The sequence below is a fragment of the Mya arenaria genome, chromosome 10 (genome assembly GCF_026914265.1).
Source record: "Mya arenaria isolate MELC-2E11 chromosome 10, ASM2691426v1".
NCBI lineage: Eukaryota > Metazoa > Mollusca > Bivalvia > Myida > Myidae > Mya > Mya arenaria.
Genome location: NC_069131.1, coordinates 55,641,329 through 55,660,008, shown reverse-complemented (window position 1 = coordinate 55,660,008; position 18,680 = coordinate 55,641,329). Strand labels below are relative to the sequence as shown.

Below are 18,680 nucleotides of genomic sequence, written 5' to 3'. Positions count from 1 at the left end.
GAATATGCCAATCACATGCGAAGCTATTCTATTTCATTATCCTTATCTAACAGTATCCCATTTGTTTCATGATGTGTCAATGTTTATAAAGTTAAAACTCGTTATATCGAACTCCGTTATCTCGCGGTTCTGGTTAAGTCGAACTTCTTTCGAATAAGTTGGGTTAAGTAAGACATATTTTTATTATTGTTAAATCGAATGTTCGTTATCTCGAAGTATTTTCCTACGTCCCAACAACATAGCTTGATTAGACTGTATACTTATACCAGTTATGCCGATTTGGTAGTTTACCAAGAAATATGGGAAACGTGCGACAATTGTTTTTATTACACTTGTCTGAAATAAGAAACGTGTCACATAATCGTAGGTTAATTGTTCACATGATGATGATGATGATGATGATGACTATGATGATGATGATGATGATGATGATGATGATGATCGACGACGACGACGACGACGACGACGACGACGGCGGCGGCGGCGGCGATGATGATGATGATGATGATGATGATCGACGACGGCGGCGGCGGCGGCGGCGGCGGCGGCGGTGGTGTTGATGATGATGATGATGATGATGATGATGATGATGATGATGATGATGATGATGATGATGATGATGATGATGATGATGAATACGGACTGGGACCATGACTTTGACCTACTGACTTGTAAACATTAGGGGTCATCTACTGGTCAAGGGTAACCGACCATCAAAGTTTCATTGACCAAGGTCAAACCGTTCTAGAGTTTTTGTACTAACACTTGTTCTACCGATTGACCGACCGACCGACCGACCGACCGACCGACCGACCGACCGACCGACCGACCGAATGTCTCTAAAATAACAAGTTCCCGCTATACTAAACACAATTACTGTTTTGTTTACGCATAACTCGAAGTTAATTATTAAATACATTCTATTGCATAAGCTCCATTGTTTGTAAGTACTTTTTATTGTTCAGTAACTTAACAATGTCAATGGAAAGAAAAAAGTTATGATTCCACTTCTTTAAAGCTATACTCTCACAGATTGAACTTTTTTTATTATTTTGTCTAGAAACGCTTTTTGTCATAAAACACGGAAATATGAAAACTGCGATCTGATCTTTTGTCAGCAGTCTTTTATCACTGATTTTCAGATATTTGGGTACAATTGGTTCATTACAAGGCAAACAAAATATCAAAAACGTTGTCAAAACAGTAAATCTGTGAGAGTGCAGCTTTAAAGTAATTTATATTTATATTTTCAAATAATTTTCTTTCTTTTTAATTGTTAACGAAATATTTATATATATCCATAGAATTGTGGATTAAACAAGCTTCAAGTTGCCGAATGCACACACAACAGTTGCCGTGCCGAACGATGCCATGTTTGTATAAAACAAAAGCTAATAGAAAACTTGTTTTTGCCTATCTATTTTTTCCCAAAATAATTCCTCTTTCAACAACACCGCAGATATGAAGAACAGTAAATAAGCTATAATCTCAAATAATAACATTATAATCAAAACTATTTTAAGCAAGCTTATAAGATCTGTTGAAAGCATACATTTTAATGATATTTTCTTAAGAATTATTTCCACAATAATAATAACAAAAAAACATTTCAATAATACCATTATTATATGCGGGCTTATCCATACAATGAATATTAAAAGGGCTCAGTACATGTTACCCCTGATAGATACATAATAACACTCATTTCACTAAATTGATCAAAACAAACACAACACATATTTGTATACAAATTAAAACATTAGCGATATTGTGGTGCTTTTTAAACAAGGGAATTTGTGGCCACGTGGCTATTAATTGAGCCCCGAAAAGCTCACAGTTGTGTTTTGCTTTTAAGTCAAATGAGTTAAACATACTAATGCATTGCAATTAAAAACACCCATCTATCAAGTCGTAACCTATTTCGTGACCCTTTTGCATCCTTCAAGTGTAGACTCATATTGTGGCCCCTAAAAGACCCCTAAAAGAATCTCTCAAGTTTCAAAGGACCAGACTTAGAAATCTTTTATAAAATGAGTACGTAGTGTTAACAAACTACTTGTGCAATAATAACCAATCGTACGAAGTTCAACGAGAGTTATTATGTTCTTTAATAAATATGTACAACTATGACAGAAAATACTTCGTTTGAATTTGTTTTGTATAAACGCTACTGAAAATTGAGGGACTTAAGATTTGGATTGACGAATTTATATTCGAATAATACTCTTTGGAGTTTGTTCATAATTAATCGTTACGCCAAAGGACAAAGACAAGACATCGTATAACATTTAATAAATACATAAATAATAATTTGCCGTAAATGGCCGCGACGCGAGTAATATAATCATTATACAAGTAAGCCATTAGACAGAAATAATAAAAAGTCGCGGCCAAATGCCCGTAATACATTTAACAAGGCATTCAATAACAGATATAAGTTGCAAAATAACACAAACAAAATAGTAATAGTAAATATAATAATAAGGGAGGGAGGGAGTTTTTTTTAAGTCAAACACTGGACGGCTGGATGGGACAAAACTAAACTGAACAATGACAAGATCGGATTAACACATAGGCGACTATGGGTGACTGCGCATTGAAGTAGTTCCCATAATTATAACATTTTAGGCTAAAATGTGGTAAATAACACATACAAAAACGCAATTTTAACTCATAATGAAACACATAGCTCTTATATATATAAGCTGCACTCTCACAGATTTTCCATTTTTACAACTTTTTATTATTTTTTGTCTTGGAAAGAGCAAATTGTTGCGTAAATATCTGCAAAACGATGGTATAAGATTGCTGACAAAAGAACAGGTCGCAGATGTTCATATTTCCGTTCGAAAACTAATGTTTTATGGCGTAAACTGTTACTAAAGGTTTAAGAAAAACTCAATCAATCAATTTTTAAACTAAAATTTAAAAAATATGCGATCTAATTTTTGTCAGCAGTCTTATATAACTGGTTTCCATGGATTTTCGCAAAATTGGTCCGTTCCGTGACAAAAAAAGAAAAAGAGTTGTCACAATTGTAAATCTGTGAGAGTGCAGCTTTAACAGAAATGTCATTGAAAGTGTTAAACACAGTTTCATGAAGGAGAGAATACCTTAAAGCCATTTTAACACAGCCACTGAAATATACGTTACTCCAAACAGACTGAATATCAGAAAACTATTCTTAGCAGTCTTTTTCATATCGTTTGGAATCAAGTACGCACTAAATACAGTCGTTATATTGAACAATTTATAAGCAATAGTGACATAAATGACCGTAGCCAAAGCAAAGTTTAGGAAGTGGTAGTTCGGGAAATATCCTGTGAAATGTTTGGCGTTCGACTGCAAATATATATGGAGTTGTGCCAGATACGTTTCCAATGTGATTTTCCCAAGCCAGGCGAATAAATTTATATAAAATTTCCTTAGCACTGGAAATGAGTTCCTGAGAATTATAAATGCTATAATTGGAATCAAAGAAGAATACGCATGGCTCGAATTGTAGTCAAGTTTCTCTTTTACCATAAATATTGAGTACCATATAATTAATGCTACCAAACACGAACCTATCATTGCTGCCTTTGTGAAAATCTTGTGTCTCAATTTATCAGACTTTTCTATCTCTGTCATGAACTTTTCAAAATGAGGGTAATTGTAGGCACACACCATTCCAAAGAAACATGCCCAGTGATCCAATCCTGCCCTAAATGCCCACTCATGCATATCATCAACATACGGGTTACGATCAGTGTAACCCAATAAGAATTTAAACGGACGAAAAATATTATTTCGGACGAAATCAATTTCAAATATTGCACAATTAAATAGAAAATAAAGTACAAACTTAACAAGCATTTTGTTGGGATCAGTGTTCCATGATTTAAGCGTTCCCATGAAAACGTACACAGAAATGAACCAATAAGAATGCATTGCGCATATGTAATAAAGCATGTACTCGTTGCTGGTGACAACGCATAAGCACGTGACGAGGAAGTTTAACCGGAACTGCATCTTCAGGAAGCGGTACAGAGAATAATCTTTCTTCACCCAGAAGAAAGAGAAATTACCTGAAAAGATATTCACATAAACGGATGACAGGCAATTTATCTACACAAAAGTTAGTTTTCTAATTGGAATATAAATACAGTCATCACTCGTTATGTCGAACTCTGTTATCTCGATGTTCCGGTAATGTCAAACTTCAGTTTATTCCTATGTGTAAGGTCTATTTATATCGTCCATTTTTTGTATTTTGGTTTTATCGAACATTCATAACTCGAATTTTTTCCGAGGACTCGAATTGTATTATGATACATGCTGGTGCTCGGTAAGACCTAGCGTTATCATAGGAATATTTTGTGTGCGTGCGCCTGTGCTCGTGTGCGTGTATGCATATGTACGTAAGTGTATGCGTGCGTACTTACGTGCGTGTGTGCGTGCGTATTAACGTGCGTGTATTCGTGCGTACTTACTTGCGTGCGTGCGTGCGGTTGTGCGTGCGCGCGCGCGCGCGTGTGTGTGTGTGTAGAATACATTAAATATCATGCGAAACAATTTTCATATTAAATAAGTATAATTACGATTTGTAATAATGCACAGTTTCAATCACTTAACATATACGTATATTGTACAAGTTCGACATACTGCTGTTGCATCTCATTTACAGATCAATTAAAAGATCAAACATTCTTTAATCATATTTCATAGACATGAGCTACCATTGTGTTATTGATCCTTTAAGGTAAAATCCAACATTTATGACAACAGATGTAAATAACGGGCTCGGTAATGTTTTCATTTACCATTATTAAAGTTTATTAATGGCACCAGAATTTATATGACGCATATTCAATTTAAGATAATGAAGAGTAACAGCTTGACGCAGTAGCCAATTGTTCAAGCTCTTTGTTTAGTATGTTAAAGGGACTCGCTCATGTTTTTGTACCAAAATGTGTTTTTTTTCTTCACGAAAATGCATTTGAAAATACTAATATTGTAATCATTTTACTCTTTGATACCGAAATGGCAGAAAACAATGCAATTAAAGTATAAAAAAAAACACTTTGATTTGAGTGAGAAGCGAACCAAAGCCGGTACAGTTAAAAGTTGTTGTTTTTGAAAACGGAAAACAAAACCGTTCGCCCTCAGGGTCTCTTACACAATCTGAGGGATAATTTAACATTTAAGCCTTTTGATGAAAAGCGTAACTATCGCTATTTAAAGTAGTAGACTTCAATACAATATTTGAGAATCTATCGACATTTGTTGAAGGATCCCAGCCGTCACTAATTTAGTTTTTAATTCTCTTTATGACGTGACACCAATTATTTCGCCATAAAATAAAGCATTTTACAAAACATGAGAAAGTCCAATTAAGCTCTATTTTATTATATGGTTCTGAAGTTTGGGGTTATGAGCATATTGCTATTATAATACAATTTCAACTCAAGTTCTACAAATATATCAAAATTCACAATGTCTACTCCCACCACTGTATTGTTGGGAGAATTAAAAGCATGCTCCATTGAGTTCAAATTTAGATCAAGCTATGTCTGATTTACATGAAAAAGGTATTTTACATTGAGAGGGTTGCCAAAATAAAGAATATTTTTGATGAGCACTAAAAATATTGCCAACCATGAGTCAAAAGTCAAGTTTTGAGGAAAAAATGATGCTAAACAAATACTGTCATTTATAGGTAGGCCTTACTAAGGTATGCAGTCGTTACAAACCAAATTCCGTCTTTTATACGCAGGCCGTACTTAGGTATGCAGTCGGTACTAACCAAATCCCGTCATCTATACGCAGGCCGTACTTAGGTATGCAGTCGTTACTAACCAAATTCCGTCTTCTATACGCTGGCCGTACTAAGGTATGCAGTCGGTACTAACCAAATTCCGTCTTCTATACGCAGGCCGTACTTAGGTATGCAGCCGGTACTAACCAAATCCCGTCATACCTACGTATTCCGCATAACAGGATACAGTAGGTACTAACCAAGGTCCTTCATCCACATTTAGTTCGAATATCAAGGCAAAACCGGTACTTAGGATACAACAGGTACTCAACAAATCGAATCATCCATATTTTGTCCAAAGTTTAGGGCATTACCGGAACTAAACAATTCCCTTCATCTATGCGTAGGCCGTATTAAAAGATACAACCGGTACTCACCAAATCCCGTCATCCATACGTACGCGGCGATGTACACCCGTATCCAATTGTACCATTCCTTGGCAGCAAACACGTGGTACCAGACGAACATCACTTGCATCCAGCCCTTCCATTCCTCTGTCTGGAACCTGGGGTAAGTATAAAGTCAGTAGTAAAGGGAAGGACAAAACTGGATGATACGTGGCGGATCCGTGGTCTAGTGGTAACACAATTGGCTGTCAATTCAGGGGTTCAAGGTTCGCTTTCCCGCCACACAACTAAAGAAATACTAATCGTCTCCGGGAGGGACGTTAATAGGCCCCCGTGTGACAGCGCTATACACTTGTGCACGTTAAAGAACCAAGGTAGCTCTAACCAGGGTTACATTCTGTTTGTGCACTATGCTCCAAAAACAAGTAAAATGACTTATTAGAGCACTCGCCGAATGGGCAAGGCCCGATTGCGAGTATAACTATGCTTACAACCCACTCTCCCCCCCCCCCCCCCAGAACAAAATTTAGCTCCCACTAAACATGAAAGGGCCGGCTTAGATTATAATTAGCTGCCATGGCCGAGAGTGTATCAGCCAAACCGAGCATCGGGTGTTTCTGTTTTTGCGGAAACGAGGTTTACCGAGTTACCGCAGAACACCCTGCGCGTGGCAGGTGATGAACCTTTCTTACGCGAGCGGCCATTGTAGATGCTTTTGCTCCCACCTCTGTTGAACAAAATACAGTAAAAACGTATTTTAATTTATTTTTAAATACGGGTACTTTTGATCTCTGACCGAAGTTAAGATAAGGAATTCAAGCATTGCGAAATATTGGGATCTACTTATCTGGGACATTCGGAATACTTCCGTCATTTTCCATCGAAAACAATCTCGGATGTATATGGACGGTTAACAATGTCAGAAATCTTTCTACTAAACTACCTTGCAAGTAGATCGTGTAGTAATTTAAATTAAACAGTTAGAATTAATAACCTTGGGAATAATAGGTATTTGTGCAATGATTCTATTGAAAGGCAATCAATTTGGACCTATCAACACACAAACAACAATTCATTATTGCTTTTATTTAAAAATTAAACAGTTAGAATTAATAACATTGGGAATAATAGGTATTTGTGCAATGATTCTATTGAAAGGCAATTTGGACCTATCAACACACAAACAACAATTCATTATTGCTTTTATTTAAAAATTTGCGAACTACTTCTACTGATGTACTTGCATACGTCCGAGGTTGTGTTGCAAAATGGCCGAAGTGTTCTGAGTGAAAAGTGGATTCCTACCTGTTGAGTATTTTGTCGTGTGTAGGCTTGATGGTGAACGCACATGCGACTAGAAACAATAGAAACACGAGGAATAGGAACTCATCCCGGTTGTACACTCGCTCCAAAATAGGCATGATCTGAAACGTAAATAAAACAATGGTAGCCAGGGCGGATACAGGATTTGATGTTAGAGGGAGCATAACCTTTTGACTTTCGCGTCTCCCTCGGAACAAAAAAAATATATTTGGTTTAAAATTTTGGCAGAGGGGTTCGGGTTTAGTCCTCCATGAACATTTAAAAAATATATAGTCCGAAATGGTGCATTTTGAGCGTCTTTTCTTATCTTTTAAGGAGGGGTGGCGCCGGGTGCCGAGTGGTAATATATGGACAAGCCCAGTGGATTGAAATTTAACCTACAACTGGGGTCATGATTAACAGTTTCAAGACTGAATTTTATTACTTTTCAAAACTGAACAATTAATCACTTTTACATTTGTGAAACGAATGACATAAAGATGATTCTTATAATTTGATTAAAGTTCTTTCCAGAGTCTGAGTGGTTGGGGCCTCGGGAAATACTTCGAGATAACGAACATTCGATATAACCGAAATACATATAACATATAACCGAAATACAAAACATGTCTAATTAAATCCAGAATATTCGACTTGAGACTGCCTGTAATCATAGAACCAGATTTAAAGACACAATTATCAAGGAAACAAACATTAAACGTTGATTTACAACGTTAGAAGATGTTTTAGTTTCGATTTATTTTTTTTGTCGTTTTTGAATGGCCGGTAAGTACAAAAAACATTGTGGATCGAATTAAATAACGATTCTAGCAAGAATTAGGCAAACAATTGATGTTCCATAAACTATGATTTTTTTAAATGATTTAACATAATTAATGTGCTGAGTAGTTTTAACGTACGATTTAACAAAAACATGAACAGCAACAAGAAGAAATCCACAGACAGTACTATTCGAAATCAAAAGTGTCATACCTTTCTGTAATCAAACAAGAAGAACAGAATCATGATGGCTCCGAATATTGCAACATTCCACAGAAACTCGTCTATAGTTGGCGCAGTTCTTACTGGTGTGTTGAGTTCTTTTTTCGTAATCGGTAATTCTTTGCTAGGCGTCGACAATGTCTTTTGAACATCTTCGGTTCGACCATTTTGTTTAATGTGCTCATCTTTTGATGACGTCACAACTATTGTAATTTCATTTTTAACCGATATATTTGCACTTTCTTCGTCATTTTTGACCTTGTCTTTGTCGCTTAGAAAACCAAACGGTAGAGAAACGTTCAATAAGCGTAAAATGTAAATAAATGAACACGATATCCAGATGAGAAAGAAAGCAACCTGACCGGATGTGACGTCATAATGTGGCTCAGTATGTGGGTCAAACACAGATTTCGACCTTCCGAAAACTTCTTCCATCATCTGAAATAGATAATAAAAGATGGTAACATCTTGTATTAAAAAAACTTAGAATAACAAATAATTTCCAAGATTTCTTAATCTGAATTGCAAAATGTATACTAGAATACTAACGTGCCTTTAATCCGCGTGACATGTATAGTACTAATGCATTAAGATTGCACCATAAAGAATTACAGAACATCTTTGACACAGAATAGTTTTAAAAGCCCAAACATTGATTTAATGTGTCTATGAAAAACGACATCATTATGCAAATTGCGTAAAATAACGTACTTAAATTCGTCACAGAGTTTGTAGATAATATATTATGTAATTTAGATTACATGAATTAAAAACTTAATAATTAAGAACGGGCGGAGTGAGCGTAGCGAATACCTTCGAAAGTTGAAATTCTTAATTATTAAGCCTAGTACACAATGCACTTAATGATTGCTTATCTGCAATTTTATTTGCTGCAAATGTGGGTTGTATAATATTGTGTCCAAAAAATAAATAGCGATATCCAGTAGCTTGACTTCGGTAATATAGTTTTATTCATAAGGTGACCGCGTTTTTTGCCTGAGGTCAGCATTATTTGACTGACCACTAAGGGAGAAGGCCAATATTGCTGACCGAGGGCAAATAACTCGGCCAATATTAAAACACATAATTCAATTAGTAATGAGTATTTTTAGTAATCAACCATTACGTATGCTACGACGTTTTAATTAAAAATATTTAAATATCTACCCTTCTTTATTTCCTTATTTCATTTAAACTCGCCCTAATATGAGAATGCTGAAAATAATTATTAAATTCGACAGACAATGAGGTCCATTTCTCTTATACGGTATTTGGTGAGTTTAGTTATGCCAATGAAAACAGCAGGAACTCGTATCAGCCGGCTTTTGTTCGTATTGGACGAGTTTTGGCATATAGTGTCGCCAATTGCAATGTTATAAAACTACGGTTATTCCAGTATCGCGTCAAATACGTAATAGTTAATTAATAAATGTTTATACTGACGTACTGTTTATTTCCTCTGAAATATTGTCCACCGTTCACTATCACAGACTCCAAAGATAAACATCAGTGTTGTTTAAAGTATTTTATATTGTTAAAGATGATAACAAATAAAAACAGTTAAAACAGTATTCCTTCGTTACCTTATAAATTAGAATCCATAAAATTGGTACGTGGTTTCTCTATGCTTGTCAAAAATAGAATCCCGTATCGATATAGTTTTCGTTTTTAGCCCAGCCAACTATATCTACCACGTGACTGTCATAAATCTATAAATAGTACATAGCAAGTCATACACATGTATCTACCTGCTGGAACGCCGTATTAAGAATTAAGACATATTGACAAACAAAATGCGCTTAAGGCGATATGCATCATTGATAAATATTTTTAAAATAGTAACATATTAGAGCGATTACCAATAAACTATCATCGAAAAATTAATATGCAATATACATTAAAAGTGAACTGTTTTCTTATAAAATTAAAATGCAAAGATAAAAATGCTACAAGCAAATCATTGCAAATAATTGCCGATGTAGCATATATAACTGAGAAGATAATATGAAAGATAAACAGACTGATTCAATTTCAATATGATTTCAGTTTATTCAAGTTAACAATGGCCACCAGCCCAAAATTACCAAATCTACAAAATAAACATAGTATTGTTGCAACATAAGATTAATATATTAATCAGATTTTATAAGATTGTTAATAATTTTATTACTGTATTATCCTTTTCAGTAGACTTAAAGATTAGAAATCTTATAAATTATTACTAGAGGAACTCCAAATAAAAATATATTGTCTACGAATAATAACTAATTTTTGTAGGCTCGCGATATAGTTTTTTATGAACCAGTCAATTATACCACGTCACCAAGGTGAAGGTCAAGGGAATAGCGGGGACTTTGACTTTCGGTCCAGTCAATCCCAGGTAAAATCCCCGCCCTGCGGGTACACACTGCTGGTAAAATTCCCGCCATATGCCTCCGCACCACGGGGACATCTTAGGCAAGGCCCATTTTCCGCTACCTTCGGCGCGAAAACAAAACCACCGCATTCACTCGGCACTGCGTGGCCACCTGGAAGGCAATAACATGCCCCCCCCCTCCCCCCGCTATTCCCGGTATACCCCGGACCTTGGGGTTGTGGTAGCAATTGACTGGTGCATTATATACATTTAAAATTAAGTTGACCGTCTTTAATGTTTAAAAATGTACATTTTGTCCATGTGATCTCGAATTAAAACCGATGGCTTATCTGTTTCAAACAAGTACCAAAACTGTGAAAACCCCATAAAACCACTTAATCAAACAGAAAAAGGACTTCAAATATTGACTTTTAACGAATTGAATGCCATTGAAGTGTGCCGATAACCTCGTTTTCTTTTCGGCTACATGTACCCACGTTATTGTCCATAATTCAATAATTTGCTCAAGTACGATGGACGACATTTAGGGTCGGGTAACTCGGACCAAAAGTATTTGTTTAGACCTAATGTGATCATACAGTAGTTTCGACTTGTTTAATGTCGACTTGGCGAGTTATAACTCGAAATAATGCCTCCATTGTATAACCATTTCCGGTCAAGTATTCTTTTCATTTGCATTCACCTTAATATCTTAGTCCCATTGAAAATCGATTTAATTTGTTTCACACAAATCTGTAAACGTAATGTTATTAAAGTCTCCTGCAATTTTCAATTTTGCTTTATTGAACGTCATATGAATTATCCGTGCTTTTGATCCATTTATTGGCATTTTAGAGACAATTCGTCCATTATTTTACCAGTTAAAGCTGCACTCTCACAGATTGAACAGTTTGACAACTTTTATATTTTTGTCTTGGAAATAGCCAATTTATGCGAAATAGTAAGGACATCGGTGATATAAGACTGCTGTCAAAAAATCATATCGCAGATTTTCATATTTAAATTTTAAAATTGAAGTTTTATGCATTTTTCTTAAACCGTTGGTAACGCTTTTAGCCATAGAACATTTTTTTTTTGATCGGAAATATGAACATCTGCGATCTGATCTTTTGTCAGCAGTCTTATATCACTGGTTTGCAGAATGATATAGGATTGCTGACAAAAGATCAGATCGCAGATTTTCATATTTCCGTTGGAATTTTTTTTTTTTTTGGCTTAACGGTTAACGGAAAATGCACAAAACATCATTTTGAGAACTTAAATATAAAAATCTGCGATCTAATTTATTGTCAGCAGTCTTATATCATTGGTTTGCAGATATTTACGCAAACATTTGCTCTTTCCGAGACAAAAACAAAACAAAAAAAACAACAAAAAAACAAAACAAAAACAAAAAAAACATTCAATTTGTGAGAGTGCAGCTTTAAAAGGGCACACTATAGGTTTATGCAATTTTTTTTTTTTAAAGGGACTCCCTCATGTTTTTGCAATATGCATTTTTTGAATTACGAAATTAAGTTTGGCATAGAATAAGTGTTGTTAAAACTAAGATACTGACGGCTGACGACCTTTAACAAATGATGATATATGCTCAAATATTGTCATTGAAGTCCACGATTTCGAAAAGCCTTGATAACAAAAGGCTTTAAAGTTAAGTTATCCTTAGCTTGTGCATTAGTCTTTGTGGGCGTAAGGTTTTAATGTCAGTTTGTTTCCTTGACTAAACCAGCGTTAGTTCGCTCCCCACTACAAGCAGATTTTTCTTTTTATACTTTTAAGAGCATTTTTCCTGCAATTTCAGTATTAAAGGGTAAAAGAGTTATAATAGAAGTGTTTTCAGATGCATTATTATGTGTAGCTTAGATATTTGACTTAAGTTATAAAACAAAAACAATAAAACGACAACATATGATTTGTGAACAGTTCAAAAAGTAAAAGACTTAAGAAATGAGTTTTTTTAATAAATGGCAACGTGGCCACAAATTCACATGTTAAAAATACGCCAAAATGTCGGTTTGTTTTATTTTGATCAATACAGTTAAGTTTAACATAATAATGATTTTGTGTTGCATCAAGCGATATGGTGTCCCTTTAAAAACGCCTGTTCTTAATGTTAATTATTGATGGTATTGTAATGAACACCATGACACCTAGGCGGTTTTATGATATAGGTTTGTTAATGCATGGCAGGCGCGTAGCTGCCTATACGCGAGTACGCGGCTGAATCCACATGATTCTGACAAAAAAAGATAGAAACATATAGCCAAAGTTGCAGTACGCGTACTCGACTTCATGATCGATTTTCCAGTACTTAATAAAGCACTTCAAAATTTCCTGAGGGGACATGCCCCCAACCCCCATCCCCCAATAACACAATTATAAATCCACATGAATAGAGGCTAGATACGCCCTTGCAGTGTAGTTGTATGGGTTCCATTACCTATGCATGCGTAGACAATAACAATTATGTCAGCTATATTATACATACATGTATGAGGAAAAAATAATCATACTTACCGTCTAAAATTTGCTCATTACCAAATATTGCAATGATTGTTTTTAGAGTAAATCATATTTCTTTAAAGCTGCGCCCTCACAGATTGACAGTTTTGACAATTTTTGTCTCAGAATTAGCTGATTGTTTGCCTCAATGCCTTCAATTTATTCATATAAGATAAATAAAAACAAAACAGATCTCAAATGTTCGGTAAACTGTCGAATTTTTGTGTTTCTTAAAGCGTAAGTAACGCCTTTTACCATAGAAGAACAATTTTCGAACGCAAATATGAAACAATGAGATCAGATATTTTGTCAGCAGTCTTATATCACTGGTTCTCAGTTCTGTAAGTACTCAGCAATTGGCTCATTTTAAGACAATATAATGTCAAAACGGTTCATCTGTGAGAGTGCAGCTTTAAAGGCAGTCTATTGCATCTTTAACCCAATTGAAACTCAAAATATTGATACTATTCTATAACTTTACATTTGATAGCATAATCAACATTTTCTTGTTCCATATACAGACAAAACTCATTCTGTCAAGGTCGTTGTGACCTCGGGTAATACATCGAGATAACGAACCTTCGATATAACCGGAATATAAACAGTGTATAACTAAGCGCAAAACATTTGAAAAAAGTTCGACATAAGTAGAAAATCGAGATAATAGCGGTCGACATAGCGAGTTTCGACTGTTTATCTTAATATAGATTATCTCGATATTATTAAAGCCAGAGTATTTCGTATATTGGTAGAATTTTGCCGATTTTTTATGCCCCCGAAGGTGGGCATATTAAAATCACACCGTCCGTCCGTCCGTCCGTCCGTCCGGCTCTGTAACTTTCCCTTGTATGGACAGATTTTGAAATAACTTGCCACATGTGTTCCACATACCAAGACAACGTGTGGCGTGCAAGACTCGTGTCCCTACCTCAAAGGTCAAGGTCACACTTAGTGTTTATTCACAATGGAGTGCTGCATATAAGGACATAGAGTATAGGTTGTCGTGTCCGGGCTGTAACTTTCTCTTGTATGGACAGATTTTAAAATAACTTGCCACATGTGTTCCACATACCAAGACGACGTGTCGCGTGCAAGACCCGTGTCCCTACCTCAAAGGTCAAGGTCACACTTAGTGTTTATTCACAATGGAGTGCTGCATATAAGGACATAGAGTATAGGTTGTCGTGTCCGGGCTGTAACTTTCTCTTGTATGGATAGATTTTAAAATAACTTGCCACATGTGTTCCACATACCAAGACGACGTGTCGCCTGCAAGACCCGTGTCCCTACCTCAAAGGTCATGGTCACACTTAGTGTTTATTCACAATGGAGTGCTGCATATAAGGACATAGAGTATAGGTTGTCGTGTCCGGGCTGTAACTTTCCCTTGTATGGACAGATTTTAAAATAACTTGCCACATGTGTTCCACACACCAAGACGACGTGTCGCGTGCAAGACCCGTGTCCCTGCCTCAAAGGTCAAGGTCACACTTAGTGTTTATTCACAATGGAGTGCTGCATATAAGGACATAGAGTATAGGTTGTCGTGTCCAGGCTGTAACTTTCTCTTGTATGGACAGATTTTAAAATAACTTGCCACATGTGTTCCACATACCAAGACGACGTGTCGCGTGCAAGACCCGTGTCCCTGCCTCAAAGGTCAAGGTCACACTTAGTGTTTATTTACAATGGAGTGCTGCATATAAGGACATGGAGTATAGGTTGTCGTGTCCGGGCTGTAACTTTCTCTTGTATGGACAGATTTTAAAATAACTTGCCACATGTGTTCCACATACCAAGACGACGTGTCGCGTGCAAGACCCGTGTCCCTGCCTCAAAGGTCAAGGTCACACTTAGTGTTTATTCACAATGGAGTGCTGCATATAAGGACATAGAGTATAGGTTGTCCGGGCTGTAACTTTCCCTTGTATGGACAGATTTTAAAATAACTTGCAACATGTGTTCCACATACCAAGACGACGTGTCGTGTGCAAGACCCGTGTCCCTACCTCAAAGTCAAGGTCACACTTAGTGTTGATTCACAATGGAGTGCTGCATACAAGGCCATAGAGTATAGGTTGTCGTGTCCGGGCTGTAACTTTCTCTTGTATGGACATAATTTAAAATAACTTGCCACATGTGTTCCACATACGAAGACGACGTGTCGTGTGCAAGACCCATGTCCCTACCTCTAAGGTGAAAGATACACTAAGTGTTTATTCACAAGGGAATTTTGAATATAAGGACATAACAGTGTAGGTTGTCAAGTATGGGTGGTATTTTTTATGTTCAGAGGCAATTTAAAATAACTTGCCATATGTATTTGACACGTAAAGGCAAGATCAACTATTCATGTACTGACCTTGTTCGTAGGTCAATGTCACATTCGGGGGCATTCGTCACATACTGTGACAGCTCTTGTTTTATATATTATATACATCATTCAATTTCTTTCAGGGTGTGTTTTCTTATATATTTCAAAATGAAGTTGACAGGCTTAAATAATTCATACCTTCGTTAAATAATTTAAGAAAATTAAATACGCTTATAAATACCTGTTAAGATAATAAAACCTTTATATCCCGAGTAATTAATACTTGGAACTTGACACGACAATATTACACACACGACGACACCGTCACCAGCTTGTCTTTATAGTTATTGAAGGAAACTACTTAAGCATACGCGGCCGTCTTACATTGAAATATCTGAATCGATTAACATAGGTTATATTTAATTTGGACGACGTTTATAGACCATACATGCTAACGTAGTAAGTATGGTAGAAATGGTTCAAGGTTGTTAGTATGTACTGAAAATACTAGTATATGGCCTGATGCGACACATTCGCATTAAAACCATCTATTTTGTGTAATTACATACTTTAAAGCTGCACTACCACATATATACCTTTTTACAACTTTTTAAATTTGTTTGTCTTGCAAAGAGCAATTAATTGCGTAAATATCTGCAAACCAATGTTAAAAGATTGCTGACAAAAGATCAATAACATATTTTCATATATCCGTTCAAAAATGAATGTTTTATGGCTTAAGCGTTACTAGCGGTTTAAGAAAAATGCACAAAACATTAATTCTTGATCTTAAATATAAAAGTCTGCAATCTTTTTTGGTCAGCAGTCTTATATAACTGGTTTACATGCACATTCGCAAAAATGGCTCGTTCGAAGACATTTCTTTAAAATTGTCAAAACGTTCAATCTATGAGAGTGCAGCTTTAACCTTTCTACCTGGGTAAAATCAATAACAGCTGACTGTTGATTTACTGAAAAAAAAATGTATTTGGAAAACTAGAGATCTACTGCCTTCCAATTTGACAAAACAAAATGTTGACCACTAACTTTAAATGAACACCTCCGAATAAACGGATATGTTGAAATCATTTTTGCAGACTGACAAGACACGTCCCGTACAAACGTTGTATTTTGGCCTACACCCATTAAATGTGTACGCATAAGAAACTGAAGCATAAGCAGAGTAGGGCCAAAACAATGGTTTGGTTAGGGTTACATCCCTTTTTAAGAACCGGTAGTGTAGGTAGGCTTTTTTTTATTAGAGTTTACGTAAGAAGTTATTGTTATCATTGAAGAGTGGTGTTAAAGTTATATGTTGTTTAAAGATGATTTTAAATGACTATATAAACGGTAGAGACAGCGCCTATTTCGTTCGGTCGATAACCCGAACCAAATGTATTTTTTAGGCCAAGCCATTTTTTATTCTACTTAGCCATATAATAAATTAGTAAATTACGTATTGATTTATTCAATGTCTATTGAGGGAAAATATGTCTTGAAATTAGTTCTTGATTTATTATCACATTTAAGATTATGTTGTTGTTGTTGTTTTGTTTTCAAGGAAAATCAAGGGCTTGTCTTTTATGCATGTCAGCCACTGCGGCCGCGTTTGCTGTTGTCATGGAAACTTGTTATAGTTTGACCATTATTTAAAATAGCTTATGACAATAACTTAATACGAATCTTAAAGGGGCTGTACTCCATATGATGAAATAGCGAAAAAAAAAGAAAGAAAATTGTCGAAAACTGACATAAACTTGGTATCGATGTGTACAATGCATTGATACTTACTAACTGAAGTACCACATAGTTTACCATTGATTTATTTTTCGCAGTTTTTTTTTATTTTTCCATTAAAAGAGATTACTAGGTATGTCTACCTAGTAGAATTTATTCCTTATGCGTGATTGGCTGGTCGATGTTATCACGTGATATTACCAAGTTAGGTATATAGCCAAAATATTCCAACCGTTAAAGTGAGCCTCCGTAGCACAGTGGATACAACACTAGACTGCAATTTTGGCGACACCGGTTCGAACCCGGACTCCGACTCAATTTTTTTTTTTTTTACATTTTGGTATGTATTTTACAATCATGATATCAAAGAGTAAAACATTTTGTTGGTGCCAATCTGGTGTACAGTCCCTTTAATGTCAAAATATATAGAAACACGTGTTGTAATACGTTTAAATATCTGTTGGTTTGTGCTGGTTGGCTAACAGTCGAGCGTTGTCATCTACGAGAAAAAAACTTTGTTTTTCTAATAGTAGCTTGTTCAACTGATATGCAATATAATGTTAGTAAACTTGAAAGGCACTGATGCTATTAGTTAAACCAGAAATAGTCATTCTATTCATGTTGAACATTTTGGTCCCAGCTTAACGAATAGTTTATAAATCTAATTGTAACTAAACTCCATTAGTGAAATCTGAAATGAAAATACTAATCATGTCTCATATTTTCGCCCCTTCTTATAGAATAATTTATAGATCTAATTTAATCAACCAAAACATGACACTTTTGACGGACGCTCAAAAGTATATGTATAAATAAATTAATACTTACCTTTGTAAGAATAGAATTCAATCAATGCGGGCCTAAAGAATCCATTAAACAAACACAGCACAACTTATTAAACGTTGTCTGAAGTGTACAGTGAATTCTATTGCCTACTTGGGATGATAAAACATTGCTGTTAGACGTATCGTGGTAAAATTTCTAATTGCTTAATGTAAATCGATATCAACAGCTGACTCGTTAATAATATTGCCTTTTTAGTTCAATAAAATTTCCAAAGGATTAAAAAAAGGTTAACCGTTTTTAAGTCGATCGTTATTTCATTAGGTATGACGAGTTCTGTTTTTTCGATTTTCCAGTTATGTCGAACCTTTTGCGAATGTCTTGCGGTTAGTTATACGCTTTCTGTATTACGGTTATATCGAATATTCATTTTCTCGAAATAATACAAAGTTATTATAAATAGTAACACTTTACTATAGAAATTCGTTCCCGCAATAATGATTATAGTCTCCGCCCGTG

At 35.5% G+C, this 18,680-nt stretch overlaps 1 protein-coding gene across 3 annotated transcripts; it reads right to left on the bottom strand.

Moving 5' to 3' along the window:
• Positions 1-713: 713 nt before the first annotated feature.
• Positions 714-18,329, bottom strand: LOC128206382 (uncharacterized). Of its 3 annotated transcripts, XM_052908784.1 has the most exons (6): positions 18,207-18,283; positions 10,032-10,157; positions 8,440-8,886; positions 7,450-7,568; positions 6,175-6,302; positions 714-4,067 (listed from the first exon to the last, which is right to left on the bottom strand). In XM_052908784.1, exons 3-6 carry the CDS (start codon positions 8,884-8,886, stop codon positions 3,115-3,117), a joined length of 1,647 nt encoding a protein of 548 aa, XP_052764744.1. In that variant the 5' UTR covers positions 10,032-10,157; positions 18,207-18,283; the 3' UTR covers positions 714-3,114. The 3 variants fall into 3 exon arrangements, with proteins under 3 accessions (XP_052764744.1, XP_052764742.1, XP_052764745.1); XM_052908782.1 differs by lacking the exon at positions 10,032-10,157 and having other exon boundaries at positions 18,207-18,329; XM_052908785.1 differs by lacking the exons at positions 10,032-10,157; positions 18,207-18,283 and adding an exon at positions 15,883-15,965.
• Between the last annotated feature and the right edge of the window lie 351 nt (positions 18,330-18,680).